We start from the raw sequence: 18,839 nt of genomic DNA on the forward strand, positions 1-18,839 counted from the left end.
TTAAGAAGCATTTTTAAAGGTTGTCAAACATTTCTCGAGTCTTTTATCATTATAACATACACCGACTGAAAAATTGAACTATAAAGTCAACGAACATTGATTTTTATTGAACTACGAAGTCAACGAACATCGATTTTTATTAAACATTACCTCTCTAGTTTGGAGTCTAGCTCTTCGAACTTGGCTTAGTAGTTGTTTGATCAATTTTAACAAGTATAATTAGTGTAACTCTTGTGTGTTGTAAACAAAAATTTGAAAAATAAATTATATCATTCATGATTGAAAAATAATAAGTTTGTTATATTTTTAATTTTGCATTTAGACAATATATGAGCAAGATGTCCCATGAAAAAGGTTTTGCGTGGAAGAGCGGTAATAATTAAAGAACAAGAAAATAAATAATCTTTTCTCACTTTGGCCTACTGAAAAACATGTATGAGAAATTACAATTCCTCACGTAAGTTAAATTTTTTGTTTAGAAATTTGCATTTCAAACTTTAAATTTTTAATAATATACTGAACAACAAATTAGATTATGGGTTTTATATTTCACGTGAAATTTAATTCAACAATGAACTGTTCGCGACAGAAGAATAATGTGATTCTATAAATTTTATTTTACGTATATATATTGATTTTTTATTTTGTTATTTACTTTTTTTTTTTAAAAAAAAAAGGAAATTGCACAACCGGTGCCCGGTGCCAATGGGGCCTTTTATTAAGGCTTTAGCTTTTGATTTGCCTTTTTCATTTTCTCCGTCAGAGATCAGAACCGCCTCCGTTCATCTTACCCGCTGTTTTTGTGGCACCCTCCACCATCACCTCCTTGGTGACACAGGTTCTTAAGAAACCCTACCATTTGCAACCAGAACTTCCGTCCCCCTTAATTATACCTATTACCTTCGTTCTCAATCTTTCTATTTATCTCCTTGCAGCAGGGTCGTCGGCAAAATGATTGTTAAATTCAGAAACGGCTATATATTGAGAAGGTTTTGACGCGACCTGTTCATTAATTCGAGTACAAAGGTCTGTTAATTCAGCTGTATTTGTGCTTGTGTGTGTTGTTTTCCTTTTTTTAGTTTGATTATGCTCTATTTTGAATGCGCTGTGTTTCGTAAACCTTGTCTTGTGCCGCGAAAATCAGCCAACAGGAGGAGGAAGCGATTTTGTTTTTTTGTTTTTTTGTTTTGGCTTGCCGAACAAAAAATTCATTCTTTGTTTATCATTCGCTTGAACCGGGGAAATTCTAATCTATTCCACTTGAATAATTGGGGATTTAGCTTTTTTCCTCTGGTTCCTCAAACTTCCAAATAACTTAGATATTCCTTTCTACTTCTAACCTCTTCCCCTTGAATTATTGGCGCCTTCGCTTTTGACCTCTGGTTCTTCAAACTTCCGAGTAACTTGGATGTTTCCATTTCCCAGATATGAGTAAAATTCTATTATGTTCAAGTATTGTTCGGCGAGGTTACATTCTTGAATTTTTGTGTCCGGTGTCTGGTCACTTACCTCTTTTACTTGGTGTTCGTTGAATAGGTCCTTGAGTAGATAATTTTGTGGATAAATACGAGAAATGGCTCTAGTAGCACTTCAACCACAGGTACTTGTGTTTTTTTAACTCTATTATCACCGGGAATCTCTAATTGTAGTATACTTACATCCAGTTTAGCTTTTCCGGTTACAATTAAATTTTATGCCTACTGCGAGTGCAATCAGGACTTATGATGTGAACCTTATATGTGATTTTCCCCCTTGTGCACAGGGTGTCTATTTGACATCTTCGTCAAGGCGTTTTATACTTAGCAAAAGAATGCAGTTGAAGCGGTGTTTAACAAAGCATCACATGGTTGGACGAACTGACTGGCATTGCCTGTTAAAGCGGAATATTTGTTCAAGGTGGAAATATGTTTGTTTGTCTGTCTTGAGATTTAAATATATTTTCTGTAAATCACAGTTTCCTGTCCTGAGAGATGTCCAAAACTTAAAATTGCATGGCCCTGGTTTTATTTTATAATTCTACATTTGCCTGTCTTGACAATCAAAAGATGCTTCAACCACTAGGAGAACTATTTTGACGAAAGTATCCATACATCTATGTGATAAACTTATATTAATTTCATTTATATTTTCAACAAAAGTTCACATTGAAATGAAGTTTTAAAACTATATGTTTAATATGTTATACTTTTAACAGAAGAAATTAATACTATTTTGGAGGATATTCTAGTCATATTTTTGCTTCAGCAGTGTGTTTTATATATATTGTTTTGTTATAGATGGGAGGACTGTAACTCGGGAACATCAAGAAACTGATATGGTAATTTGACAAAACTGTCTTGCCAGCATCAAAATGCAACTCAGCTCTAGGATCTTTCTTGGAATAAAATAAAAAAAACTTAAACGTTTTGATGAATCGGATATGATTGATTACTTTTCCATCCTCTATTAGTTTTCTGCTTTCTAGCTTTGTTGCTGTTGATGCTAAACATGCGTGGAATGGATGTGCACAGCACCATTGTTCTGTGTCACCTAAAGGATTTCTTGTTTTCAGTGTAGGATCTCCTCTTATTAGTGGATCCATGCATAAGCCATTCAGAATTGCAGCTTTCAAAGGCAATGCACAAAATGATGAATCAGTAACGAGAGCTAACGGATTGAAGGTTCCTAAGACCTCTGTTGGACTGGAAGAGAGTGGTGATGCCAAATCAGAATCTCCTAAGGTCCACAACGGTCCTCTATCGTATGCTTCTAAACCGAATGAGAGCCTAACAACATCATCAGCTATTCATAGACTTTTCAAGAGATGGCTTACAATGTTGCGCACACAATCATCAACTGAAGAAGCAGAGGAAATTATAGGAGAACCACCTCCTGGTGTTTCACAAGAAACACCACAGGAGCCTCAAAGCCAGGGAAGAGGTGAAGTTTTGAAGGCAGCATGGTTTCATTTTGCAGCCCTTGATGCAACAATTAAAGTTCCTTTCCTAATATTGTAAGTATGAAGATTTTGCCTTTCTGCATATTATTCTATCTGCTTCTCCCACATCAATTAAGTGCACTAAATTTGGGAAATGGGAAAGTAAAATGTTTGCGCATGCCTAATATGTATGTTTCGTTTCTTGCAGATCTTCAAATTCTCTTTTCTTTCGCCATTCAAATGCTTAATTTTATCTCAATTGAACATAAGTCTTGAGACAAAGTTTATGTTATTAGGCTTCATGAGGAAAAAGGAAGAAAGAAAAGGGAAAATGACATGCTTGGTTAATATATTTTATCAATAACACGTATTATTTTTTGGCAGCACAATCTTTTATACTGTCAATCTTATAGACTAATACATAGATGGCAGCATAATCTTTTATGCTGTCAATCATATAGACTAGTACATCGACTTTACATTGGTTAAGTTTTTAATCATAACAAGTCTAAGATTTCTGTGGAGTTACTTGTCAGCAACTAAGGGAGTAGTTTTCCCTTGTTTGTTTTATGGGGACACCTGGTAAATTTTCATGACTTAATTTGAGGGGAGCCTTTATTTCAACATGTCCAGGACGTTCAAATGGACATAATTATGGTCAACAACTTACTGTTGATTTTTTGTAAAAATAAAAGTTATATCTCCTCCCTTAAGAAGAAAGTTTGAAGCTTGTAAGTATTAATGTGCTATCCACCTTTTTTCCCCAAACAATACCAACAACATTGACTGCTGGAGAATTCTTAAGTCTTTTATGTGTCTTCTCATTTATCTTTTACCTGCAGTGTTCCTTTCTACCTGGCCGTTAATGTCACATATGGTGCTGGAGTTTCGAGGGAATTAACTCCTTTGTGGGTTTTGGGCCCCCTCATTGTGGCCGTCTACATCACGATATTTCGGAAATTGTGGACACTTTATGTCTTCAGCTTCAAGCAGACTATCAAAGTACTCAAGGGCATGCCCTCTTTCTGCGTTCTGGCTTTTAGCTATGTCTTTAGTGGAAAGCTAAAAGAAGACATTGGAGCTCTTATTTTGCAGCCTATAATGGGCCTTAAAAATAAAGATTACAAAGAGCTAAGGAGGAGAAAGTTTAAAGAATTGGAAGAATGGTTAGTGGAGAAGTACCTCGATTTCGTGGAGTCAATTTGGCCCTATTATTGTCGGACTATCAGATTTTTAAAGAGGGCAAATCTCATTTGAATTTGAAAAATTTTCTTGAGGGTAGTCCTAGGAAAGGTAAGAAAGAGGTGGAAGGAGATGATCTGATATTGTGTCGAAAGAATTTTTGAAGAGAGCTGGCCAATCCCATTTTGTTTTTGGGTCTTGGTGTTTGATCGAGTTAATGATCAATGGTAAATTCCTGATTTGTGTCATCTTCCCAGCGTTGTCATTTTATTCTTAGACGAGGTTGTATCGATCATTGAATTGCAGCATATGTAGCGCCATGATATTGATTTCCTTCCGTGTCATTGGCGTGGATTGCCTCCAACGTTGTTGACAACTGAAGGACCCAAGGTGATTTCCCATTTTGGAAACATTAATCAAGGTCCGATTTGTTTGTAGTATAGTAACAGTAAACCAATTCAGTAATAGATTATGATGTTTAACTTTGTTTTACTTTCGTAGAGTGAACTAGGAAGATGGTTAGGAAGAAGCCGGTGTGAATTATATATCTTTGATGCTTGCAGTACTGATTCATCACACGCTTTGCCCATGTCTAATGATCATTCACATTCTAATTCTAATTCCCACGAAGATTGGTGCCTTATCATAAGGCTCGTGGAAAATCGAGTGACGTCGTTATTCAAATAAGGATTTCGCCTATTCTTCTAAACGTATAAGCGTGTCAAGAGGGTCAGCAAGATTGGAAAAACATGACATTAAACAGAAGAAAGGGGTCTTAACAAGTTTGTCAAGAAAAAAAATCAGAAAAATTAATAACTGAGCAAATTTAAATTTGAACGTATGCACCTATATCTGTGAAATGAAATTTTATGAGAAGTTATACTTTTTAATCATGAATAGTATACAACATTTCGATGTTTTCATGCAAGGCAGAAATCACTGCTCAGTTAATCAATGGGATATACAGAAAATTAGAAATCGTAATTATGAATAAACCACAAAATTATTAAATTGATGTATATATAATTAGTAAATCAGTATATGCAATAAAATGTATAATATATCACTCATATATTATATATACTTAATTTTTTTCACTTTATGTGATTTATATATTGAAATTTAAAATGGCATTTTGTCATATTGATATTGATGAGTGCTGACTTTAGATGACGGAGAAAATAAGAATTACCCCTGGCGGATAGGGAGCGAGGGGAGATTCATGGACGAGGTAGAACAGTGCGAACCGCGAAGGCTTCGTCTCCGCACGACCCACAAAATATTAAAAATAGCACACGACCTCGTGAGCAACTGAGCTTGCGCAGTGAAAAATTCTCAATGCTTCTTCAAACCTTCACCGCAGCTTCTCCCAGTTGCCCCTCTTGACCCCTGTTTTCGTTTCTTTGTGAAGAAATTTACACTTGTCTATTTCATAATTACTCCTCAAACGAATCAATTGCTTCTGCGAGAGGGAATTTTTGTATATGGATTGGTTGATTAATTTGAGTCAGTGCTAGTCTTTGATGCTGTTCTTGCTTCAGATATGGCTTCTAAGTCTCCGTCATTTTCCTGTCTAGCAGCTTCTCCGTCTTCTCCTTTCCAACGCCGGAGAACTGCCCAGGTACTTCAAACTATTGTTTGGTTATTCGCAAGTTACATCCTTTTTACCTTCCTGAGAAAATTAATGGTCTTTACCCGTTTGGTTACTCACAAGTTACATCCTTTTTACCTTCCTGAGGAAATTAGTGGTCTTTACACGAGCTTTCCTACATTGCAATTTGCTCGTGGTTGGTAAATTTATTTTCCCGTGCTGCTTTTGTTTCGCTGCAAGTTGAGGAAAATATGTAATCAAGCATCAAAGGGAATAATGTAGTGTGACCTAGTTTTGTTTGTCTGTCGTTGGGATAATATGACTTCTCACGTGGGTACGTTGATGCTGAAAAAGGTTTATCTAAGTTCAAGCCGAATAAATACAGTATAAATAAAAAAAGGTTTATTTTTTCCTAGTCCTCTGGCATTTTGGAAATAAATACTCAAATCAATTGACGCTGAAATCTTCGCCCTGTCTTTTGGCCCCATTGAAGGTTATCTGAACAATTATACCATCAATATAATGTTGGGAAGAAGAAGGAAAGAAAACTTGGGAGAAATCACAGACTGTAAATCCCAATAAACGTTATTTAAATAATGAAAACTTATCCTTCAGTGCCACTGGGGAAACAAAACTAAGGAGGAACAGCTGACTGCACATTTATTAATTTCGTCTCCCAGGATTTAAACTGTAACAGCGTATACCCACTATTTTATCTCCACACATCGTATAAAGAGTGCATATCAAATGAGGAACCCCCTTTTTTTTTTTTTTTTTTTGCGTTTGCTTCGCTGCACTGGTAGTTTTGAAGTTAACAAAATGGACATCAGCTAAATGGACATCAGCTTGTAGAATTTCATAATTATTAATACTCATTGTCAATGGACTCTTTGAACTATCGCGAGAAAAAAAAAAAAAAGGATGTTTTAGAACTTCAGAACTCAGAAAGCGTACCAAACATGCAAAAGTAGAGTCGAATTTTCAGTATAGTATGCAAACCATGACTTGGTTATGAATCTTTCTACAAAGTGAAGATAGGTATATCTCTACTAAATCTTTCTTTTTTTCTTTTTCGAAGGTTGAGCTGATCTCGAGAGATCTCTAGATGATTAATTCACCAATGAAGCAATTTATGTGGCTTGCTATTTCAGTTTACTCTCCCTAGCATACAAGCTATCTTTTTCACTTACATGACTTAGTTTTCTTTAATTTTCAGCTGAGGTTATCACAAAGGTTGTTCAACAGCCAGCAAAATAGTGCGCAGCAGTTAATATGCACTAGAGGTAGCTTGATTAATTATTGGGCATCTCATACAATTTTAATCCCTTTTCAATTCATCCCCTGGATGTAGCAAGCTTGATCTAACTAGTTCCCACTTAGTTTCTTGATATTGCTGTGCAAATTTAAAAATATTTGATATATTTTCTTGTGGAAATATCCTCCATTAACATTCTTTTGCTTCTGCATTATTTTTTTGGACAGACAAGTCAAATCAGTTAATACATGGAATGAGGAAGATAAATGGAAGGATCCAGAAGCAGCGACATCGTGTTTTTGTTGCCTCTGAGGATCAGTCACAGCATAATGAGCTCAAAACAGATGATTTCGTGCCAGAAAACCATGATATGAACTCTGAAGAAATCTCAATTGATAGCAATTCTTCTTTCTATTCATCAAGTGGTGACGGAAAGCTTGGTCTGATATCATTTTATAATCGTCCTTATAGGAAAGATAGTGAGATGCTTCAGTTGAATGGAGAGAGGGATCAAAACAGCATACTGTGGTTTATGGGCCCCGCAGTTCTTGTTGCTTCCTTCATTTTTCCTTCACTCTATTTACGTAGAATTCTTTCTGTCATCTTTGAGGACTCTTTGTTGACTGGTGAGTAATTATTCTCTGAAAGAAAGACTGTCTCTTGGCTTTTCCCTTTGAGTGTTGTCATTGATTGATTAGTCTGCAGTGTGTACAGTTCACTATTTTTGTGAAGTGTGTCGGCTTGCATCTGGATGTGGTTCATTGTGTCATCTCCCTGAATCAATAGGATAAATGGACCGCCTGATAAAAATATCGATGTTTGGTGCATTTAGCGACTAGTGGGGGATAATGTGAGGGAAAACATTCTGGATATCCATTACTTTGGATATGATTTTGATTGGGTGATTGGAATTATTTGTTTTTGGACATAATGGTGGAACAGTTATTGGATGAATGAACCAAAGATGGAACGTAATGGGTGATGAAAATAATCTTGATGTTGTCTCAACATGGAGTGACCACAAAAGAGAGTTTGTAGTTAGTGTAACTCGTGACTTACCTATCCAGGAAACTTGTCGAATGGTCAATTACTTGATTTAAATCTTTGTCTCTTCTTGTCTCTGAAACCTGCTTCCTTATCTGAACTCTGAACTGTTCTTTGCCTCCAGATTTCCTCATATTATTCTTCACAGAGGCAATATTCTATTGTGGTGTTGCGGTATTTCTTTTTCTACTAGACCGTTTAAGGAGGCCAGTGCTAGATGTTGCTGCAAATAATAACGATGCTCCTACTCCTCAACTGGGACAAAGGATCTCTTCTGTTGCTATTCTAGTACTTAGTCTTATAATTCCAATGGTCACTATGGGTTTGGTCTGGCCATGGACGGGCCCTGCGGCTTCTGCAACTCTTGCTCCATACCTGGTTGGTATAGTTGTACAGTTTGCATTTGAGCAATATGCTCGATATCGGAAGTCCCCTTCATGGCCCGCAATACCCTTTATCTTTCAGGTAAGGGCGACACAAAATCCCTTCTGACTTCATCCACTTTTGAAATTGGATTTACTGAAAAAGGGGAGAAAACACTCCTTTTTGCACACTTTTACCTAATTTAAACTATAAATCATCATGAAGATTCAGTTTGTCTCGTAAGTTCAATTTTGGGAAAATTCTTATCAGATCCCCACCAAGTATCACCACTCCAAGATGATGCTTGGAGAAATTGCTCTTTCATTAATTACCTATGAAGTGTTAAATATTCAAATATTCCTTCGTGTAACCTCATTATTAACGAACTGATGTAATTTTGCTATCAACAGGTTTATAGACTGCACCAACTAAATAGAGCAGCCCAATTGGTGACAGCTCTGTCATTTACAGTTAGAGGAGCTGAAATGACCTCACATAACCTTGCTATAAATAGCTCTTTGGGTACTCTTTTAAACGTCCTACAGTTCCTCGGCGTGATTTGTATTTGGTCACTTTCAAGTTGCCTTATGAGGTTTCTACCTTCTGTTTCTGCAACAACGCAATGACGCCCAGACTTCCGTGTAAGATATTATCACCCTAGCCAAAGCACGCCCCAGTTCGTCTACGTGCAGATTTTAATCATCATCCTTTGTATATTTCAAGGATATTAGTAAAAAAATATTCTTTTGAGCTTTCTGTTTAACTGCTTAAATTTTTGAAATGGGATAATCTTTTTTTACGTGGTAATTATTGTTTTTTTGGCACTCTAGTTGAATTACATGAGAGCATGAGTGAGTTCTCCGGTGAGAATGTGGTCATGACATTTAAAATTATCCATGGCATCTCTTGTAGAAACAAAACCTCCTCGTCTATGAAGTCTTTCTCTGATTGCTCTTGGTTGATTGGTTCCTTGTTTGAATAATTGTCTCTTAAAAAAAAAAAAATACTATTGGGATTAGGCTGCCTGATTCTACTCATTTCTTTCCGATCTTTATCCATCCCTGACACCTCATATTGTTAGGCTTTTCAGTTCTTTTATGGAATTCTGGTCCCTGTTACGCTGTTCTTAATAGTTAAAAAAGGCTTAAACCACTAGTCTATTACCTAAACTCCAATATAATATTCCCTCAAGGCACAACCTAAGTCAAGATCAATACAAAAAAATGGGCCAAGTCATACAAATTAAACAAATGAGTCGCATGATAATGGAAAAGTCAACAATTAGCCAATAAATGCCAAACGATTCATTGATCAAAACGAAACTTCATTTCTTTTCCTGCTTTCAATCTACTGTCTTTTTGCTGTTGATGATGTCTACTTAATTAATTATTTACTCTCCAATGGAAACTATCAACTAAATAACTAAATTTATAATACAGGATTTTATGTGCAGCCAACATGAACCACTACACTAACCTGAGAACGGGGCAACTCAAATTGATTCTTTTATGACTCGAAGGAATTATAATGATATTTTTTGGACCATCTTTAATCTTTTCTTATACGATAAGAAACACCTTCTTGTTGTATTATAATGGTTTTATTGCAATGGTCCTCAACGCTACGTACCTTCTCCTTTGGCTCTATCTCTTGCCTCGCATTTTTGTATTAACGGGTTGTTAATCTTCCTCTGACACTATTCCTTCATTTCGTGAGGAAGTTAATTTTAATCGGATTAGGTGACAATGAAAACAATGTTGCACAAAAAAGAACCTTTGTCATTATTTTTTAATAAAAATATATGTTAGCCATGCATTATCGAGTTTTAAATATACCTCAATCTGCTTAAATTTTAAAAAAGAAAAAGAAAACTTTTCCTTATATTAATAGTGATTATGCAGAACGAAGAGAGACTCAATATTAGTTAAGTAAGATGAATGGGAAAAAAATAACAAGACTAATTCAATTGAACTTAACGATACTTAAATTTTAATCAGTGGTACTATCATATTAGATATTAGATAAGATGCTAGAAAAACAAAACTCCCCCCCCCCCCCCCTCATATTGGATAGACAATTTACAAAATCTGACATCATGCAGATTCAAATTTGGGCTTGCGTGTTCAATTGGGTTAGACAACCAATGAAAAAAGTGTATAACAAGGTGGGAAGGTAGTGGAAGAGGCAATTTGAAGTGCTCTAGAGACAATGGTGATGCTAAGTTTTTTCTTCCATATTGACGCAGAAACCAAAACCCTGTGAGTGACCACATTCTTATGTAGTGGTATGGATCACAGAGGCGTGAACAAAAGCATTTTGGGTAACATCTCAAGGGGAAAAAGGCATGGTGAGCACTTGGGAGTAGGTATCCAAAAAAAAAGAGGATATGAGTATGTAACTAGTGGTCCACGTTGATATGTACTAAGGCTAACAATTTTTTTTTGAAAAATTATTTATCTCTATTTCTTAACAAATTCTTTCAAATATGAATTTAGCACATAGTTATATATTTTTTCTTTGTTTCTAAATCCAGGGATATGGAAGATGCAATGATATCTTTTTGAAGTGATTAGCCAAATCCAGCGACATGGACAAACCTTACTGGATATTCACCCATATTCATTGCTTGTGCTTGAATTCTCGGAAACTAATAAGCAAATCTACAGTGGAGGGTTCTATCACAGAGCTATCACTGAAAGCTACTGGTGACTTCTGAACATAAAAGAAAATGAGATGAGGGGCTTTTGTCTTCTTGTGTTTGAGCTTTATGTTAGATGAGGAATCTTACGCTTACTAGTCTTTGAAATGAATCCAAATTATTCTCTTCGCCTTCTTCGATTTTATTGGACCTCATCAGCCTGATTCAACTTAGTTTGCATGTATAATATACCAAACCTCACATGTTTTTGGCTCTATTATATGGACTTGTAACATGCTTGTTGAATATGTTCTATTTATGTGGTTGTTTTCTTCTCATTCTTAATATGGAACTAGGTGGTTTAGGTTGACAAAAAAGCTGATGCCTTTATTCTCTACTCAGCTTAATCATTACAGAAAACATAAGCTTGATCAGAAGATAAATCTTATTGGGCAAGAAATATTTTGATGGTTGGGTCAAGAACTAATGTGAGATCTCTATATATATTTACAGCGATATTGTAATATGACAGAACTTGAAGTGCTTGAGTATGGTTTAAAATGTTGTTGGTCATAAAAAAGGGATCATTTGAGCTGTTGAAAAAAAAAAAAAGAAAGAAAGAAAGGAAAATAAAGTTTTAAGTGTGAAATTATGTTCGTTTAATTTCCAATGCATCATGATGAATTTTCATTCGGTTTCTAAGATATCATAATGCAAGCCTGACATCTTAGGATGTAAATTTCGTTTTCCCGGGGACAGCTTGAAGAATCTTAGCACGCCAAGCAGACAGTAAGGGCTTAATGGGTGTACGTTTGTATTGCTTGGGGATCTTAAATCTTAATATTCGCGTGGCATTGATGGGATTGTACCGATTTATTTGACAATATTCGAGGTTGAATTGCCCAAAACTCTAGTAAAGTCAAATCATACTTGAATTTTCCCCTTATAATTCTAGTGACTTCCACCAAAACCTCTTTTTAACATACTATGAATTGGTCCAGTAATTGATTGTATCTTGTATGAACAACATTTTAAGATCAACAACAACAACCGACTACAGAGTGTCCCACTCGTCACACCTTCTATCTTCACCTGCTTCTTGTTCTATAATTCTCTCAACCACCACCCATCTAATTATTTCATCCCCACAATTTACTAAAAAAGACCGAAAAAGGCTCCAAAAAGTAAAAAAGGGGTGGGTAGAACTTCTTCATTGATAAAATATATATTAAAAATAATCAAAGGGTACTGTTGTTGCTCTGACTGTTCAAATTCAATCTTAATAAACTGTGGTTGATAAAGCTTATTTATATTTATATATATATATATATATATATATAAAATAGCCCTTGACGATATACATGCGTATTTTTGCACGAGTACTGCTGACTTCCTTTTCACAGAGGGCAGGGCTAGCTGCTTCACGAGGAGTACATAAAGTAGGGTCTTACATCCTCATAGCACTTGTTCTGCGTCATCCACTATTTTCCTTTCCTTCATTAACTTTCCATTCCTTGTTCTGTTACTACTTTCCGCCCGTCTTAATAATCTTCTCTTATCTCTTCCTTCTGCATGGAATTGTCCTCTCAAATTATCACCATTCCTAGTTCTTTATCATGAAGCATTTTTTGGTCAGAGATTCTACAATGGGTAGTCTTTGGATATGCCATTTCTTTCTGCTTCTGACCATGCTGAATGCTTCTTTCGTCACAATTCTGGGAGATAATGCCTCAGATTCCTACTGGCTTCTTAAAATGAAGTCACAACTGGTTGACCGATTAGGAGCTCTGAAAGATTGGTCTCCAATGGTTCCTATGTGTAGCTGGTATGGAGTAACATGTTCACATGACCAGTCTCATGTTATAGGCCTGAACTTGTCCGGTTCTGGAATATCAGGTTCCATGTCGATTGAGCTCAGCCACCTCACTTCTCTTCAAACACTTGATTTGTCTTCAAATTCCCTCACCGGCTCTATTCCTTCTGAGATTGGGGTGCTACAGAATCTAAGAATACTTCTACTTTTCTCAAATTATCTGTCTGGCACCATTCCTGCAGAGATAGGTAATTTAGAGAAGTTGGAGGTTCTCAGAATAGGAGACAACATGTTGACAGGTGAAATCACACCAAGTATAGGTAACTTGAAGGAGTTGAAAGAGTTGGGTTTAGCTTTCTGCTACTTTAATGGAAGCATACCCAGTGAGATTGGAAGCTTGAAGAATCTAGTTTCTCTTGATTTGCAGATGAACAGCCTGGGGGGCCACATGCCCAAAGAAATTCAAGGCTGTGAAAACCTACAAAATTTTGCAGCAGCAAACAACTTGCTTGAAGGAGATATACCTTATTCTTTGGGGTCTCTTGTATCATTGCAAATTCTGAATCTAGCCAATAATAGTCTCTCTGGATCCATTCCCTCTAGCTTGAGCCATCTCTCCAAGTTGAAATACCTGAATTTGCTTGGAAACAAACTAAGCGGGGAAGTTCCTTCAGAACTTAACAGTTTGGCTCAGCTTCAGAAGCTAGACTTGTCCAAGAACAATCTTTCTGGACCAATAAACCTCTTTAATACCGAACTAAAGAGTCTCCAAACTCTGGTTCTGTCTGATAATTTTTTGACAGGTAATATTCCAGCCAACTTCTGCTTCAGTGGCTCCAAACTTGAGCAACTTTTCTTAGCTCGGAATAAACTTTCTGGTAAGTTCCCGTTGGAGTTGCTTGATTGCTCCTCACTTCAACAATTGGACCTTTCTGATAACAGCTTTGAAGGTGAACTCCCAACAACCTTAGACAGACTGCAGAACCTTACAGATCTTGCTCTTAACAACAACAGCTTCACGGGATCTCTTCCTCCGGAAATTGGAAACATCAGTACCTTGGAGGGCCTTTTCCTGTTTCACAACATGTTTACAGGAGAAATCCCGGTGGAATTTGGAAGGCTTCAGAGGTTGGAAACCATATACCTTTATGATAACCAGATGTCCGGTCCCATACCAAGAGAGCTAACAAACAGTACAAGCTTAAGGGAAATTGACTTCTTTGGGAACTATTTTTCTGGGCCCATTCCAGAGACCATAGGTAAGCTCAAGGACTTGGTTCTGCTTCATCTGAGGCAGAATGACTTGTGGGGTCCTATACCTCCAAGTATGGGGTACTGCAAAAGTCTTCAGTTATTGGCATTGGCAGATAATAAATTGTCTGGTTCTATACCACCTACATTTAGTTACCTTTCAGAACTTAGAACCATTACCCTTTACAATAACTCTTTTGAAGGACCACTTCCAGAGTCACTCTTTCTTCTCAAAAATCTTAAAATCATAAATTTTTCTCATAACCGGTTCACTGGAACTATCCTTCCTCTCACTGGTTCACATTCTCTGAATGCTTTGGACTTGACTAACAATAGCTTCTCAGGTCCCATCCCTTCAAACTTAGCCATGTCAAGAAATCTCAGCCGTCTAAGACTTGCACATAACCAACTCACAGGAAGCATTCCATCTGAATTTGGTCAGCTCAATGAGCTCAACTTCCTTGATTTGTCTTTTAATAATTTGACAGGAGAGGTGGCACCTCAACTCTCGAACTGTCAAAAGATCCAACACTTTCTACTTAATAATAACAGATTGAGAGGGAAGATGCCTTCTTGGTTGGGAAGTTTGCGAGAACTTGGTGAACTGGATCTCTCATTCAATGTCTTCCATGGAAGCGTACCTTCCGAGCTTGGAAACTGTTCAAAATTGCTGAAGCTTTCTCTCCATCACAACAATCTCTCTGGTGAAATACCACCAGAGATTGGAAATCTCACTTCCCTCAATGTCCTCAACGTGCAAAACAATCATTTCTCAGGCTTGATTCCTTCATCCATTCAGCAGTGCAAGAAGCTATATGAGCTCAGGCTCTCAGAAAACCTCTTTAAAGGTGATATACCAGATGAGCTGGGAGGACTGACGGAACTCCAAGTGATATTGGACTTGAGCAAAAACCTCTTATCTGGGAAAATACCATCATCACTGGGAAACCTCATGAAGCTAGAAAGGCTCAATCTTTCTTTTAATAATCTTCACGGACAGGTTCCTCTTTCTGTTGGAAAACTAACAAGCCTGCACGTGCTGAATATCTCGTATAACCATCTCCAAGGTCAGATTCCTTCAACATTCTCAGAGTTCCCACTAAGCTCCTTCGTGAACAATGACCACTTGTGTGGCCCACCATTGGTATCGTGCTCAGGATCTAAGGGGCAAGGTCAAGTGGAGCTTTCTAATAAAGCAGTGGCTGCAATCATAGTGGCCATTGTCTTTACTTCTACTTTGATATGCTTAGTGTTGCTGTATATTATGGTGAGGATTTGGTGTAACTGGAGGAAAGTTGCGATTTCAAGTGCAGACGGAGGCATGGGTGAGCGAAAGAAAGAGGAGGCTAGATGGATCTATAGTGATAAGAAAACGAGAAATGGAGAGTATTGGAATATGAACACTTTTGGATTTAGTCCTTCACCGGATAAGCAGAGTCCAGGATCAACAGCTTGTGTTTTCAATCTTAAAAATGCAGAAGCAGTGGGAAACTCCTTGGTCTGACAGAAGATTTTCTATTCATTTGTTTGTTATATTTTTCCAGCTCCTTGTCTCTCTACCTCGTATAGCTCTGATGTCCTTTAAGGTTCTATACCGCACTTGTTTGGCTTCTAAATTTGCAGATTGCGAGATCTCAATTGAATGCACAGAAGCAGTCATTCAAAGAGGCAAATGATTGATACTGATTTCAATATTACATGGTTTGGTTAAACATTTTAGTTGGTGATAACTTTTTGAGTTCTGACTTCTGACGTTTAGTTTGAGGAACGGAAGGCCAAAGAGGTCGAATAAAAAAGGATATGATTTTTTTTTTCCAAGCCATACTAAGGATTTGATTTTGAAAAATATAAAATAAAATTGAGGCCAAAAGCAATCTATCTAGATATTGAACAGGCTTAAAGCAAGGCGAGCAAAAAGTCTGACGATAATAATAGACTTAGGGTGTGTTTGGATTAGCGGGGGAGAAGTAATTTTTTTTTCAATCTGATTTTTACAAAAGTCAGATTGAGTAAAAGTCAGATAGGGTAATGTGATGATTGGGTTTTAGAAAAAAGTTAGTTTAAGAAGTTAAACTTGTTTGGATGATAAATGTAAAAGTAAGTTTGGATGTAAAATGACTTAAAAAGACATGAATTCTATTAAATAGCACATATCTAATATTAGATATATATTAGATATGGCGGGAGATGGCGGGCGCACGGCGGGGATATGGCAGCAGACGTCGCGAGGAGTTTAGCTTGTCTTTCAAAATGAGTGCGTGTGCGTCTTTTTTTAATCTTTGAGCTGAAGTGAGAGAAAAAACATACAGGAGGGTCAGTTAGGTAAAAAAATTAACACCCTAATAAAATACTCCAATGGTTTTCTCAACGCAGCTGCGCATTCGGAAAAAAGCATCCAAAATAAGGGTGTGTTTAGAATCACATCTGGACCTTCAAACTGACTTCTCTACTGGCAAAAGGAGCTTTTTTGATTTGGGATGTGTTTGGAATCACATCTGGACCTTCAAACTGACTTCTCTACCCGCAAAAAGAGCTTTTTTGATTTGGGATGCGTTTGGAATCGCATTTTTGCAATCTGACTTCTGTCACTGAAACAGACTTATACAATAAGCTCAAAGAAGCTGCTTTTATCCAATCTGACTTTTGTAAAAGTCAGATTGAAAAAAAAAGTTACTTCTCCACCACTAATCCAAACACACCCTAAGCTTCTCCCAGAAGCCCATTTGTGTCTCACAAGGCAGATAGCCCCATCGCAGATCTAAACATATAAAACCACGGCCAGATTAAAAGTTAGATTGGGACCCACGTTTGGGAGCCCAAACGTGGTCCCAAACGGACCCTTATTTGGACTAAGACGCTCTTTAATAAATGTGGATATGATCACCAGCCGTTATATGATTTGTACTTTGAATTCTTGCATATCATCATGATGCACTCCTTTTTGGTATTGGTTTTCCATTTGGAATTTAGAATTATACACTAACTTGAAGGACTGCCATAGGGTGAAACAAAAATCAAAGGGTTCCGCCACTTAAAAGGACGTTATCCGGAAAGAAAAAAAAATCAAATAATGAGTAAGTTAGTACAGATAGAGTAATTATTAATAATAATAATTTTTACTGAGGCTTTAAATACATGCTTAAGAATCTAAAATTTATAAAACATACAGTAAAACTTTTTCAAAATCAAAATCTTCTCTTACATTAACATATGCAACCACATTCTGCTCTTTTCTCTGTAAATGCATAACGTTATAAATATTAAAGATTCAAATCAATTAAGAACTATAAAATAATTTACACTGTGTTCCAAAGTTATCGTTCATGTGACTTTTTAATCCAACCTTCCCAATATCATAAAGATGTTTTGAATTTATTATTATTGTTCATAAAAATATCCTTAATTATAACTTTTAATTTAAAAATTGCATATCGCGTAATTATTGTGGCGCGGAAAATTTAGATTGGATTGTGGACCTTGGTCTGTGGGACAGTGGGAGATAAAATCAGTGAGCCCAGATAATCTTTATTGGGCTGGATCTTCTACAATTAACGCTATTATTAATTGTTAAATTAAAATTTTGGAGTGTAAAAGAGCTATTTTAAAATGTTAAGAGGCGACTTTGAAATATTTTTTTAAGAAAAATAGCACTACTTCTGATTCTTAATATGAGAACTAGTTTAATTTTTATTTTTTTTTATCATTTTTATTCATTTTTTCAAAATAATCATTATAATAATTACATATGTTGAAGGTTTTATCACACAGTAGTTCTAACTAGTGCACGTAATTAGCAAGGATATTTTAGAGAAGACAACACTTATTTATTATAAATAACTAACTTAACAAATTTTTTTAATTTATTCAAATTAATCAACTAACTCTTATATATTAAAAATCAGATATACTCCTCCGGTCCTAATTATAAGACCCAATTGACTTATTTGAGGAGATTAAGGAAGTAAGTTAAGTTGGTTATTTATAATAAATAAGTGTTGTTATTCCTAAAATATCCTTGCTAATTAAGTATATTGCCTAAAACTATCATTATTAGAAGGATTATCTTGGAAAAAAATGTATAAATATAAAAGAGAAAATGGATTGGGTCTTATAATTAGGACCAAATAAAAAGTCAAATTGGGTCTTATAATAAGGACCGGAGGAGTAGTATTACAGTAAATAAAATGCACAGAATTCTCTTCCAAAAATCTCAAAGCCTGTTACCGTGACAGATTTTGCCATTTTGGGCACCATGAGTAAAATATATGGATGATTATACATACATACATATTTTCTTAAAATGTAGTACGTTTTAATACAATTAATTAAATTGGTTACACAAAATATTTTGTATTTTTGAACTATATTTACCTTTTACTCTCCGCATTTCTAATTTTTTATATCCAAACTCTTACAAAATTATTTTCTTTTTATTTGGTCTCATATTTTCAACCCCATCTTATTGTGCCAAACCAAGCTAGACGAAACATTATAGGCAGACACGTGGATCACTTCATGCGAATTCATCCTGAAATGTCATCGCGCGAAGGAATCACGTATCAGCCCCCAGGAATCTTCATTCTGATGATCTTATAACCTTCTCGTGTTTGATTTTTTTTTTCCCCTTATTTACATAAAGGCAATTTTTTCATGCTTGATTAACTAGGTTTATGTTTTTTTTTCCCCCAATTTTTTGGACAAAGCAAGCTCTGATCTCCAGAGGTTGTTAGAGAGGCTTTACAAATTACAATGGAAAAGATACTGACGGAGAAAAAGACCCATAAT

General features: G+C 36.0%; 3 protein-coding genes across 4 annotated transcripts; all 3 read left to right on the plus strand.

Moving 5' to 3' along the window:
- Positions 1 to 769: 769 nt before the first annotated feature.
- Positions 770 to 4,675, plus strand: LOC114734805 (uncharacterized). Of its 2 annotated transcripts, XM_028922447.1 has the most exons (6): positions 770 to 838; positions 936 to 1,026; positions 1,537 to 1,600; positions 1,763 to 1,896; positions 2,552 to 2,992; positions 3,760 to 4,591. In XM_028922447.1, the coding sequence occupies exons 3-6, from the start codon at positions 1,574 to 1,576 to the stop codon at positions 4,172 to 4,174; spliced, it is 1,017 nt and encodes a 338-aa protein (XP_028778280.1). In that variant the 5' UTR covers positions 770 to 838; positions 936 to 1,026; positions 1,537 to 1,573; the 3' UTR covers positions 4,175 to 4,591. The 2 variants fall into 2 exon arrangements, with proteins under 2 accessions (XP_028778280.1, XP_028778281.1); XM_028922448.1 differs by lacking the exons at positions 770 to 838; positions 936 to 1,026; positions 1,537 to 1,600 and having other exon boundaries at positions 1,774 to 1,896; positions 2,557 to 2,992; positions 3,760 to 4,675.
- A 647-nt stretch (positions 4,676 to 5,322) lies between these two features.
- LOC114734804 (uncharacterized) lies at positions 5,323 to 9,272 on the plus strand. The gene is made up of 5 exons (XM_028922446.1): positions 5,323 to 5,720; positions 6,907 to 6,973; positions 7,173 to 7,571; positions 8,114 to 8,454; positions 8,763 to 9,272. The coding sequence occupies exons 1-5, from the start codon at positions 5,643 to 5,645 to the stop codon at positions 8,976 to 8,978; spliced, it is 1,101 nt and encodes a 366-aa protein (XP_028778279.1). The 5' UTR covers positions 5,323 to 5,642; the 3' UTR covers positions 8,979 to 9,272.
- Positions 9,273 to 12,267: 2,995 nt separating this feature from the next.
- LOC114734803 (LRR receptor-like serine/threonine-protein kinase GSO1) lies at positions 12,268 to 15,784 on the plus strand. Its single transcript, XM_028922445.1, has one exon. It carries the CDS (start codon positions 12,607 to 12,609, stop codon positions 15,556 to 15,558), a length of 2,952 nt encoding a protein of 983 aa, XP_028778278.1. The 5' UTR covers positions 12,268 to 12,606; the 3' UTR covers positions 15,559 to 15,784.
- The last annotated feature ends 3,055 nt before the right edge of the window (positions 15,785 to 18,839 follow it).

Source organism: Neltuma alba, unplaced genomic scaffold, assembly GCF_004799145.2.
Source record: "Neltuma alba isolate B1F8T4 unplaced genomic scaffold, ASM479914v2 tig00013147_pilon, whole genome shotgun sequence".
NCBI lineage: Eukaryota > Viridiplantae > Streptophyta > Magnoliopsida > Fabales > Fabaceae > Neltuma > Neltuma alba.

Bases quoted from the DNA above. Each gene is read 5' to 3' on its own strand.
- LOC114734805 (XM_028922447.1), top strand. From the start codon at position 1,574: ATGGCTCTAGTAGCACTTCAACCACAG. The intron at 1,897-2,551 runs GTGGAAATATGT...TCTTGTTTTCAG, and splicing joins AAGCGGAATATTTGTTCAAG to TGTAGGATCTCCTCTTATTA. The intron at 2,993-3,759 runs GTAAGTATGAAG...TTTTACCTGCAG, and splicing joins AAAGTTCCTTTCCTAATATT to TGTTCCTTTCTACCTGGCCG.
- LOC114734803 (XM_028922445.1), top strand. From the start codon at position 12,607: ATGAAGCATTTTTTGGTCAGAGATTCTACAATGGGTAGTCTTTGGATA.
- LOC114734804 (XM_028922446.1), top strand. From the start codon at position 5,643: ATGGCTTCTAAGTCTCCGTCATTTTCCTGTCTAGCAGCTTCTCCGTCT. The intron at 6,974-7,172 runs GTAGCTTGATTA...TTTTTTGGACAG, and splicing joins GCAGTTAATATGCACTAGAG to ACAAGTCAAATCAGTTAATA. The intron at 7,572-8,113 runs GTGAGTAATTAT...CTTTGCCTCCAG, and splicing joins TGAGGACTCTTTGTTGACTG to ATTTCCTCATATTATTCTTC.